General features: G+C 44.9%; 2 protein-coding genes and 1 long non-coding RNA gene across 3 annotated transcripts in view; 1 reads left to right on the forward strand and 2 right to left on the reverse strand.

Annotated features, from left to right (window-relative positions):
* The window catches only part of LOC146512812 (transient receptor potential cation channel subfamily M member 4-like), a 97,226-nt gene that overhangs the window by 11,426 nt on the left and 73,521 nt on the right, over window positions 1–12,279 (reverse strand). The window lies entirely within an intron of this gene.
* The window catches only part of LOC146512813 (uncharacterized), a 149,713-nt gene that overhangs the window by 3,512 nt on the left and 133,922 nt on the right, over window positions 1–12,279 (forward strand). The window lies entirely within an intron of this gene.
* On the reverse strand, window positions 361–2,723 carry LOC146512814 (carbonic anhydrase 4-like). Its single transcript, XM_085170838.1, has 8 exons — window positions 2,621–2,723; window positions 2,497–2,523; window positions 2,237–2,407; window positions 1,898–2,046; window positions 1,666–1,761; window positions 1,414–1,492; window positions 1,155–1,318; window positions 361–1,041 (listed from the first exon to the last, which is right to left on the reverse strand). The coding sequence occupies exons 1-8, from the start codon at window positions 2,688–2,690 to the stop codon at window positions 856–858; spliced, it is 942 nt and encodes a 313-aa protein (XP_085026964.1). The 5' UTR covers window positions 2,691–2,723; the 3' UTR covers window positions 361–855.

Below are 12,279 nucleotides of genomic sequence, written 5' to 3' on the forward strand. Positions count from 1 at the left end.
CTTCAACTTCACTGATGGTTAACCATTACACATTTGATTAAAAAAACAGCCAATTTTTTTAGACGGATTGAGTTTAAACAGGTCTGTTTACTCTTCTTTGTTAGCAAATGGCATGGGTTATGTAAGGTTAATAACAGTGTGAACAAAACATTGGCAGCTTCACAGGTTTTAAACCACCACAGAATAAAACTGGGGACTTTTGTGTTAAAGTTCATTGTTTACGCACTTTTTGTGAACTAGAATAGAAAGCTCTCAAAAGCTCAGACAGTTTGTCCTAGTTAAGTGTAACAAATGCAGATGAGGACTCCACCCAGCTATGCATCATTTCAAAAGTTCCATAAACTTTCAAAGACAGTAAAACTGCAGAAACAGTCACAAATAATTTTAGATGTCGTTTAATAAGACCAAGAAAGTCACAGTTTTCTTCATGTTCAAGCAACACAGTACAGTATTAAGGGCATAAGCAACATGTCACCCACATGTAGCTCTGGCAACTCAACACAGACATGGAACATGTCTCAGTTGCTCAGACCATATGGCTTTGCAAAATGAAAATATGTCGATGTCACTGCTTAAAGTAAACGTTGCATACACGAGGTGCATTCATCATACAGACTCAAATCTGACAACAGGCAAAAGCTTTGTCACAGATAGCCATAATCAAGAGATAGTGTTGAGAGATAAGATCGGAACAGAAATAGCCTTGAACTTAATAAGTTGTTCTTCATACTTTTCGTGATTATGTCAAACACAAAGAGCTACATTAGAAATCGGTCAGTTTTAGTTAAATGTGCTCAATGTGCTGAGGTGAGGCGGGTTGATCGGCAAAGTTCTTGAAGACATCCTCTTTCTATTTTAGCTCCAACTCCAGCCCAGTACAAGACTGAGAAGTAGCAGGCTCAGGGAGAAGCAGGTTGTGGAGGCAGAGGCCTTGATGCTCTGAGTCCAGACTTTCTGTGCAGGCTGCAGGCTTCTGTAGACGTTTATCATGATTGGTGACGAACTGTCGTTGAAGTGCAGTGTGGTGCTGAAGAGGTCAATCTGGTCATGAGACATATTTTGTTTCCAGTTAGCTCTATGAACCACTAACGGTGCATCTGTGCTTGAAGCAATGACAATTAGGAGACAGAAGGAAGAAATGAAATAACACCTACCAGATCTTTACTGACTTTAATTGGTTCCTTAAAAACGGTCCAGACCACCGCCTCATTACAAGCGGGGGTCGTCAAGGATCCAAGGTAGCGGTAATACTTAGTGCGATCCACACCGACAAGCAGGTCGTTCAGGGAAAACCCGGCTGCAATTGAAACTTTCTGGCCTGAGGACAAAAACAAGACTTACATGAAGGAACTACGGGTGACACAATTTAGAGTCAGAAAGAGGAGAGGAGGTTTTCCACACAAAAAATGTCACCTTTTTCTGTGATGTTGGGCAAGTAAGAAGCCAAATTGCGCCAGCTATCCGGCTGGCCAGTTGAGTGTCCTGACATTACCTGGAAGAAAAAGAAAGGGGTATTGACGCATTCCTCATAACAGACGAGGAAAGAGACCCCCCCCCCCTCCAAAAAATAAATAAATAAATAAAAAATGAATAAAAAATCCAGTGAGCCCTCGATACTGAACAACACAGTAAGCATTACGTCATCTCGTGCGCTGTTTCTCTCACCTCGATAAAGAAACCAAGCGCTGAAAGTCCGGTGGAGTCACTAACGGCTAGATTTGTATTTCCATTGTAGGATGACTTGCTGTTCACAATATGCAGCTGCGAAAATGAAGTTATACAGACGTTTGCTTGTTTATTTCTGTTGGGTTTTTCTGTTTTGTTTTTGTGTTTTTACAGATTTAAAATTAATATATTAAAAAATACACCAAAATCACAAGAAAAAAATTATGTGTACCTCCATAGGATAGCGCTTTCCATCCACTGTGTGCTCTGAGCCGGGGACAGAAGAGCCATTACCCCAGTGCAAGTGAAACTGGAGGCTGTCGTATTGCTCGGACAGGTCCCCTCCTGAAATCTTAACTCCGCTCTTAAGGGTCACTTGGACTGAAAGGAGGAAAAACAAAAACTCGATAAAGTTACACCTAATCTGCGAGGAGTCAGAGGAAACATTCAGACGCAAGGCAAGTGCGTTTAATTGCAGAAAAGATGAGGGCGCTAAAATCCAAGTGAGACACAAAGTTTACAGAAACCCCATGACAACACACTTTTGTAGCCACAAACTCCCGGTGCTCACCTGTGTCGCCAGTATTTGTTATTGATGTCATTGCGGAGGTGTCGTCATACTTCACAAAAGTGAATTCAGTCAGTTTGTCGTTCCGTGTGGCAGATGCTGAGACGATGTTAATGGGTGACTGTCGGGTGCCGTTGCAATACTCCGGGGAAATTGTTGACCAGGTTGTGTCATCTATAAACAGAAAGGACACGTAAAGTCACCGAGGAGGGGTCACTCGGTGGGCAACATTATAATAGATAATGGAGATATTGGGTACTTACTGCAGGATGGGAGGTGATAACACCAGGCTGGATGAAAAAAAAGAAGGGGGTAAAGAAACAGAACATTTAGATTCACATAATTAGAAATTCAGTGTAACAGTAAATTCCTAAATGAAGTACACACCTTTTGATTGGGAGTGAGCGGCGGGTACGAGGACGCACACAGCAAGGGTAACAACTTCAAACCACTTCATCTGAAACGACCAAAAAGCCACATTGTTTGGAATCGCATATGTGATTCCTAACAATGTGGCTTTTTGGTCATTTAATTTATTATTATTTTTTTAAATATATATATATATATATATATTTAAAAAAATAATAATAAATTAAATTAAATCAAAATAATCGGGAAAAAATGTACAGCACAGAAAATAATAATTGGTTAATTAATAAAGTATTCCGATTCTGCATGAATAAATGAATTCATTAATTAACAGGTTACTATATGGAGTGACAAATTTACCTTTATATAAACTTTGACGATTAAATTCTAAAAGTTAACTAATTTTATCTGTAGTGCTGCAGTTTGCTGTTAATAGAGAAAAGAATGCAACAAATGCAGGTTTCTGACTGTAGCCTAACTTTTTCTTTTGTCCACTTCACCTGAGCAGCACAGTGTCTTACCTTTGATGCACCTGTGCGTCCGTTCAGCCTGTTTTCAGATGCAGTTCACCTCTTTTTATTTCCTCAGTGCATTCTGCAGCTGGCCCGGCACCACCTCCATGTGACACGTGAGTAGGTCTTTATCTCGCCGCAATAATTTCGCGGAAGTACGACGGGGTATTACGGCGACTTTAATTTTTTTTTTTTAAATCGACCTTTTTAAGAATAAAGTCGACATTTCGAGATTAAAGTCGTAATTCTGTTTTGAGAAAAAAAGTCGAGATGTATGTCAAGACAAACTGGCGAGTTAGTGAAATCGTACTTCAGAATCGGTTTTCGTAACGAGGAAAGAAATCTTTTTTTTCTTTTAGCACATTAAGAAATTGTGGTTATCATTATAAGGACGTTGAAAAGATGAAGAAAGCTGCATCTTGGTCAGACAAAAAAACCCACACACATGCAATAAAGAGGATGCATGTTTTATAACAAGACGGCTGATCAGTCTCAACAAGGCATTTTGTAAATGGTATAGCAAACTTTTTTTCCTCAAAATACTTTTTTGAATTCAATCTCAAAATGATCATAATGATATTTTTTTTCTTAATGTGGTGATTTCATTTATCGTTTTACACAAGGAAGAACTGTGTGAATAAGTGAATAAGAATGACAACCATTTGACAAAGAAGGAGACTGTTACACCATGGTTTTGTGTGTGTGTGTGTGTGTGTGTGTGTGTGTGGGCGGGGGGGGGGGGGGGGTCACAGTCTATTTGTGTTTTTGTATGATTGTGTGCAGGGGTGGTCCTAGCCTGTTTCGTGCCCTGGGTGAACTCTCCCTCTGTCCCTCCCCCAAACAAACACTTCTTTTCTCTTATTTTCTAAACTGAGGGCCTGATGGCTTCGATCTTTTCTTGTCCATCTTCCATCAGTAATTTTGCACTCCAATATCAACACCAAACCCCACTGTAGCTGATCAACATTTAGCAAGCTAACCTTCATCAGATTAACACACCTTTAATAAGTAAATCCAATATGTTTTTAAAAAATTCTACTTAATTAACATTTTATTCTACTGTCTATAGTATTTTATTTCATTATATTCTGTACAGTTGTGTACTGTATTTATTCTTATTGTATTCTAATTTTTGCTTCATAACTTTTGCACTGTCTACTTCCTGCTGTGACAAAACAAATTTCCCTGGGCCCTGGGCGAACACTCCCTCTGGTGCCCCCCCCCCCCCCACACACACACACACACACAAAACATATTAAGGATTGTACATTAACATAAACCTGTTGTACACACACACACACACACATACACATATGAAGAGAGAGAGAGTATGCATAGTATGCAAACGGCTACCAAACAGCCACCATAATTCGTCATACAATGAGAACAGGACAAATCAACAATTGACACTGACTAATTAATATTAAAATCTGTAACATAATGTATTGTTTGGTGTTTAGTCTGTTACTGTTGCTATTTTTACCATTTCTTCTTGGAGCAACTGTAACCCACATAATTTCCTTAGGGATTAATAAAGTATTCTGATTCTGATTGTTTCAGGATACATGACCTGCCATTATCCAATGACACATCTGCTTACCTGTATCTTTTGTTCGTTTCTCTTCCTCTTCTTTTCTCTTTTTTCTAAACTGAAGACATGATGGCTTTGAACTTTTCTTGTCCATCTTCCATTGGTTTTAATTTTGCACTCCAGTATGAACACCCATCTCAACCCAAGGATCACCACAACATGATCTAACACACCTACACCTAGTTCACAGATTCACTTTGTCTAAGGTGTATTTCTGGGATTTCAAACAACCCAGGATTCAAATCATGAATACATAATGGGCTTGGATTTACAACATTATAAATGAAATGTGCTCTATTTGGAAGCAGCAGGGCTCTCCTCCCCTTTTGTGAGACTTTAAATCATCAAACTGTAAATTTAAAATTGTTATTGATCCCTTTACCCCTGGTCCTAAAGTGTATATTTATTTTCTTACTCTTGTATTTATTGTTTGTTTATTTGCACTGTTGTAACTGGAGCCTCGTCGTCTCATCTCTCTATATACTGGACTGTATATAGCGGAGATGACAATAAAGTTTACTTTGACTTCGACAGTAAGCAGGCGCACCGAGGGCTCTCGCGCTCACTTTTCGTGTAGAATTTCGAAAAAACATCGGTGCAAATTATAAGTCTGTATCATAATGTCTGGTGTTTTTGTGTTTATTGGTTTGTTTTTATTTTGTTTTATTTTGCGAGTTGGTTATTAGATGCTGCTCCAGCCAGTCAGAAAATCCCCCGCCGCCCCGCTCTTTCCTCTCTGCGCCGCAAACAGCAGGCCCTTACTCCCAGCAAATGGGCGATAGAAAGCCGATCGGTGCCTGTGACATTCCCAATATGCGCTGGTTGACATCAGGGCAGCATGAGTACGAGCATTTTTTATTTTTTTTGTCGATGCCCATGATGCCGCCCCCCACCACGATGCCGCCCCGGGCAACCGCCCTTGTCGCCTGTATCTAAAACCGCTACTGATTGTGGTAACGAGCACGGTAACAAAATCAGGAACGCGTTAGTCGTTACTGGGATTTAGATAGGGTCGTTACTCGTTACTTTGTGTGGTGGCTATCGCGGAGCTTCCACAGATTCAGTAACATTAGCAAGTGGTGGAGACCAGCAGGTGGATGAGGGAAAGGGGAGGCAGGAGGAGGAGAGACCCGATGTCACGATCCTGGGTCTTATGACCCAGCGTTTTGAGTTTTAGTTCATTTTGATGTTTTTAGTTTAGGTTTAAGCTCATTAGATTTCTATGTTCATTTGCTTATTATATTCCCCTTGTGTTTTCAACCCTTGTGTTAAGTCTCCTTTATTCTTCATGTGTTTCATGTCTGTTTCTTATGTTGTCAAGTTATGTAGTCAGTGTTTCATTGTTTCCTATTTTATTTTGAAAGAGGTCCTGTGCTTTGGTGGTCTGTTTTGCTCTTTCCCTGTGGGCGTCGTTATGTTCATGTTGTGTCTACTTTGCCTTTCTGTCCCATGTTTCAGCTTCCTATGTTCTGTCTCAGTTGCTGTTAAGTTTACATGTTTTGAGTTCAGTCAGTGTGTTTCCTGTTTTACTTTGAAGGTCCACGTCTCATGTGAGTGTTTCTAGTTTTGCTTCCCTTGTCTCGTCCAGCCTGATTACTCCCAGCTGTGTTCTCCTTCTGTGTCTCATTCCCTCGTTATCCCTCTGTGTATTTAAGCCCTGTGTTTCTCTTTGTCAGTGTCGTAGTCTCCCTCATGGCTGTGTTTGCCTGTGTGTCAGGTTATCCATGCCCCAGTTTAGTTTAGTTTTGTTATATTTTTTGGTCCATTCTGCAATAAAGCAGCTTTTTTGAGTTTAATTTCATTGTCGTGAGTTTTGCGTTTGGGTCCTTCTCCTGCCTGTACACTGCCGAAACATGACAGAAGACTACGACCAGACAATGGACCCAGCAGCTCACAATCCCTCCGCTGAGCTCCAGGAGGACATGATTTATGCAGTGGAGTTTCTTTGTCAGGAGTGGTTTGCCCTGCCATTTAAGGAATACCAGGAGGAGCTAGCTCTCCGCTTACAACGGATGGTTTCTGGACTCCCCTGGTTATTTGGCATGCTCCACCCTTTAATTCAAGACTTCCTTGTTTCCACTGTACATGTCCACCCTGAGCAGCCGCTCCTGTGTGAAGAGTCGGAGGATTTTCAGCCGAGTCCGCTGGAGGATTCGCGGGCCGACTCGTCTCCTCCCTCTTCCAGGAGAAAGCGGCGTTCACGCCGCCATCGCTCCACAGCAGCTGAGCAGACAACTTTCGTGAGTGAAAATGACTGTTTGCCACATTCTCCGCAATCCGGTACCAGACCTTCTGCCATTTCATCCACAGTTAGTCATGCTGCTCCTATGAACACTTTAGTTTTTCAACCAGCTCCTCTGAACGTTCATAATCCTGATCCTGTATGTGAGACTCTTTGTGATGCTCCGCTAGTACCTCACTGTATTTTTTCTGTGCCTCAAATGGACAATGTGACTAGCAACAGAGTGCCATCTGCTCTATTAAAACCGGCTAGGAAGCTTGGACTCAGTGCCTCAGAACTATTGGATCAAGTTGAGTTTTGTGTTTCAGAACCATTTAACCTTGACCCAGTTCACCATGTTTTAGAGCCAGACCAAGTTAACTCAGTTCAAGCCACATCTCATCAGACTGTTAGTATAGCTTTACCCCTGGACGGTGCTACTCACCAGCCCATTTACACAGAAACTGTCAATGAAAATGCTCCTGAGCTCCACTCTCTGCCTCCTGTCCCTGCACCCATGCCGGTCCCCAGGGTGAGGTCAGCCAGGATACAGCCCGTCTCCGCACCCGTACCTACTCCTCGGGTGGGAGCAGCTAGCGTCCGGCAGGTGCCTGCATCCGTTCTTGTTTCTGCTGAAGGCTCAGGCAAGCCCGCCCAGCAGTCCACCCTGTGTTCCAGAGGCTCAGGAGAGTTCAGTCCACAACCATCATCTCCACCATCACTACTGCATGCATTTCAGTCCATAGCTCAGTCATTAGCTCTGTTAGCAGCTCAGTCTGTAGTTCATTTTTCTGTGTTTCCGTTAGCTCAGCCCTTTGCCCACTGTGCAGTTCAGCCATCTCCCCAGTGTTCAGCTCCGCCATTTGTTCCACCACCCGCTCAGTCTTCTGTTCAGCCAGTAGTCTCTGTCCCTACTGGTCCTGCTTCGGCGTCAGCTGGAGGGCCCGAGGAGCCCGTCCAGCCTCCTCCCACGTCAGCTGGAGGGCCCGAGGAGCCCGTCCAGCCTCATGCCTCGTCAGCTGGAGGGCCCGAGGAGCCCGTCCAGCCTCATGCCTCGTCAGCTGGAGGGCCCGAGGAGCCCGTCCAGCCTCATGCCACGTCAGCTGGAGGGCCCGAGGAGCCCGTCCAGCCTCATGCCACGTCAGCTGGAGGGCCCGGGGAGCCCGTCCAGCCTCCTGCCACGTCAGCTGGAGGGCCCGAGGAGCCCGTCCAGCCTCATGCCACGTCAGCTGGGGGTTCAGGAGAACCGCACCAGCCTCATGCCACGTCAACTGGAGGGCCCGAGGAGCCCGTCCAGCCTCATGCCACGTCAGCTGGAGGGCCCGAGGAGCCCGTCCAGCCTCATGCCACGTCAGCTGGAGGGCCCGAGGAGCCCGTCCAGCCTCATGCCACGTCAGCTGGAGGGCCCGAGGAGCCCGTCCAGCCTCATGCCACGTCAGCTGGAGGGCCCGAGGAGCCCGTCCAGCCTCATGCCTCGTCAGCTGGGGGTTCAGGAGAACCGCAGCAGCCTCATGCCACGTCAGCTGGAGGGCCCGAGGAGCCCGTCCAGCAGCCTTCCTCGTCAGCTGGGGGTTCAGGAGAACCGCACCAGCCTCATGCCTCGTCAGCTGGAGGGCCCGAGGAGCCCGTCCAGCCTCCTGCAGTGCCACCACCTGCAGTGCCACCACCTGCTGCTTCCGCACCTGCTGGCCCTGCCACGCCTCAGCCAGAGGACGACGCCATGCCAGCTGGAGGTTCAGCCGAGCCTGTCCAGCATCCTGCCACATCTGCTGCAGCGCCACCACTATCTGGTCCTGCCACGACCCAGCCAGAGGTCGTCGCCACGCCTCTGCTCGTCTCGCCTGCCACGACCCAGCCAGAGGTCGTCGCCACGCCTCTGCTCGTCTCGCTTGCCACGACCCAGTCAGAGGTCGACGCCACGCCTCTGCTCGTCTCGTCTGCCAAGCCACGTCCACGTCCAGCATGGCTGTTTCCGGGGCCTGTCAAAACAGCCTGTCCATGGAAACCAACCAAACCACCCGAGGGGTCACGTCCACGTCCACACTACCGTCGAGCACCTGCCAAGCCACCCGAGGGCCTACGTGCAGACCCACGCCGCCATCGACCGCCAGCCAAGCCGCCCGAGTGTGGCCAGCCATGCCTGCTTCACCACTGCCACCTTCCACGTGGTCGGCCCCCGGACCTGTTCCCACACCGCCACCGTTGCCGTCCGCACGGTCGGCCCCCGGAACTGTTTCTACGCCGCTGCCGTCCGCACGGTCGGCCCCCAGAACTGTTTGATCATGAACTCCTGTGCCGTCGGCCTCCGGGCCGGCCTCCTGAACGGTTTACGAACTATCTCCAGTGATTCGGTGCCTTTCTTAGACTTTTGTTTTGCACTGTTTTCATGAACTCCGGGTTTTTGTTTTTGGACTTTTGCTCTGGCTTTGGTCAGTCTCCGGCCCTCCGTCCTGGACCCCCGCCGCCCGCCCTGGGTGGGTTGTTTTGGTTTGGTTTTGTTTTGCTGGCTTGTGGCGTCTGGAATCCGCCCTTGAAGGGGGGGCTCTGTCACGATCCTGGGTCTTATGACCCAGCGTTTTGAGTTTTAGTTCATTTTGATGTTTTTAGTTTAGGTTTAAGCTCATTAGATTTCTATGTTCATTTGCTTATTATATTCCCCTTGTGTTTTCAACCCTTGTGTTAAGTCTCCTTTATTCTTCATGTGTTTCATGTCTGTTTCTTATGTTGTCAAGTTATGTAGTCAGTGTTTCATTGTTTCCTATTTTATTTTGAAAGAGGTCCTGTGCTTTGGTGGTCTGTTTTGCTCTTTCCCTGTGGGCGTCGTTATGTTCATGTTGTGTCTACTTTGCCTTTCTGTCCCATGTTTCAGCTTCCTATGTTCTGTCTCAGTTGCTGTTAAGTTTACATGTTTTGAGTTCAGTCAGTGTGTTTCCTGTTTTACTTTGAAGGTCCACGTCTCATGTGAGTGTTTCTAGTTTTGCTTCCCTTGTCTCGTCCAGCCTGATTACTCCCAGCTGTGTTCTCCTTCTGTGTCTCATTCCCTCGTTATCCCTCTGTGTATTTAAGCCCTGTGTTTCTCTTTGTCAGTGTCGTAGTCTCCCTCATGGCTGTGTTTGCCTGTGTGTCAGGTTATCCATGCCCCAGTTTAGTTTAGTTTTGTTATATTTTTTGGTCCATTCTGCAATAAAGCAGCTTTTTTGAGTTTAATTTCATTGTCGTGAGTTTTGCGTTTGGGTCCTTCTCCTGCCTGTACACTGCCGAAACATGACACCCGAGGCGGCCGCTGGTCCGAGTATCAGGTGAACTGAACTTCAGGTAAGAAGTTATGACCTGCAGTCTATCTGGGTAAAATATAAACCAAGTTTAGGTGGAGTTTATTTTCGTGATGCTGACTTTTTCCGTACTGCGTACTAGCTAGCATGACGGAGTTTCTATACAGCTGGGTGGGTGCTATGATGTTGATGTTGAACTTTATTTTGTTCATAAGGTTAGTTAGCAGAGTTGCCAACTATCCCGTAAAAAACAGAATCGTCTCGTATTCAGAGAAAATATTACGCTTTTCGTATTAAGGTGAAAAGGAACACAGTTTGTCCCGTACTTCAGCTAGAATGGAAAAAGACACAAAGCTGGAGTTATTCTGTGTCTTTGCTGCACAGCTGCCTCTTCTTCTCTCATTCTCTCCCCTCCCTCTCCTGTTTCTACTTCAATCATGAAACTGATCAATGATCAGCTGATCAGCTTTTCTCTCTTGTTTGTTTATCGCCCACTTTGCGCCAGAAAGAGGAAACCAGCGGATGTCACGCTAAACAACAGCAGCACGTTTAAGCTTGATCAGCTGTTGTTAGAATTTATTTAATATTAATTTCTAGTATCAGCTGATGTTTGTTGGAGCCACAGCTGTAAAAGCTGCTTGTCATAATGTTGGTTTGGTTATCTGGTGAGAGGGAAACATGAAGATGAAACCAGGAGATGTCCTTACTGAATCATCAGAGCTGAACAGGTGATGGAGAAACAGGTTTACCTTTTAGATCACATGAATGAGTTGAAGGGAAGTTATGAACTGTTTCTGAGAGACAAATAACACCAGGGTCCTTTTTCTACATAGCTGACAGCTGGTAACTGTGCAGGGGCGGATCTAGCAAAGATTTGCCAGGGGGTGCAGGTAGGGCATTAACAGGGAGAGGGGGGCACAAGGAAATACTTTTCTTTGTTATTCTCATTTAAAATATCTAGCTTTTAGAAAATAATTATCTGAATCTTACAACAAACGATTGATAGACTGATACATATATACCATCAAAACTGTGTACATCACTGTCACAACAGCGTTTGTTTTCATTCAAAGGCTTTATGATTTTTCCTATAATGGCGAGCCGGTCTCTAGTCAAAATCCCCAGGCCGATTTTTTTGTCCCAAACCAGCCCTGTATGCAGCTCATCTGCAGTCTGGTGTTGCCTACATCTTCCTATTCGGAAGGCAGAATTTCCGAGTTCTGAGTACAATCGAATGCACCATGACTGCAGTTTTTGTGTTGGATCTAAAAAGCGCACATGACGCTGTGACATGGGCTAGAATCATGCCGGCGGTCAATGACGGTCCAGGCGTGGGATTTCTCTCGTGGAAATATGCACATAATTTTTTTTTATTTCTATTGGTATGTGGCACAGTGCACTTGTGGCAAGTAAGCAAGCTAGAAGACTGGCAGTCTTGCTGGGTATCCAGCTAAAGAAGCAACACATTAACAAGAGAATTCTGAGAAAAACCAAAGTTACTTTCCCTAGTAACTAGTTACTTTGAAAGTAACGAGTAACTTGAAGTAACTGAGTTACTTTTGATAGAAGTAACTAGTAATGTAACAGAGTTACTAATTTAAAGTAACTTACCCAACACTGTCCATAATTGACCTTAACTGGGTGGGAACTTTGGGGTGACCCATGCAGGTGTAACATGTTTAAGATTTTAAAAAGTAAAGTGAGAGTGACAGTTGAACCTTAATTCATTTTCCACAGTTGAATTCCCCCCAGAAACAAATTATTTCACTTCCTGTAAATGGCTTTTATGGAATTTTAGGGTTTTTTAAGGCAATAAAGCACATTCTAACAGGGTGGAAAATCACTACTGGGACAAGTAGTACAGTATGAAGAAAAAAGTAAATAAGTAAATAAGTTTTACCAGATTCATTTCCATAATAAAATAAAGTTTAGTCTAGTCAATAGAATATACAGGGTGGGCCATTTATATGGATACACCGTAATAACATGGGAATGGTTGGTGATATTAAAGTCCTCTTTGTGGCACATTAGTATGTGTGAGGGGGCAAACTCCTCAAGATGGGTGGTGACCATGGTGGCCA

This window comes from Neolamprologus multifasciatus, chromosome 8 (genome assembly GCF_963576455.1).
Source record: "Neolamprologus multifasciatus chromosome 8, fNeoMul1.2, whole genome shotgun sequence".
NCBI lineage: Eukaryota > Metazoa > Chordata > Actinopteri > Cichliformes > Cichlidae > Neolamprologus > Neolamprologus multifasciatus.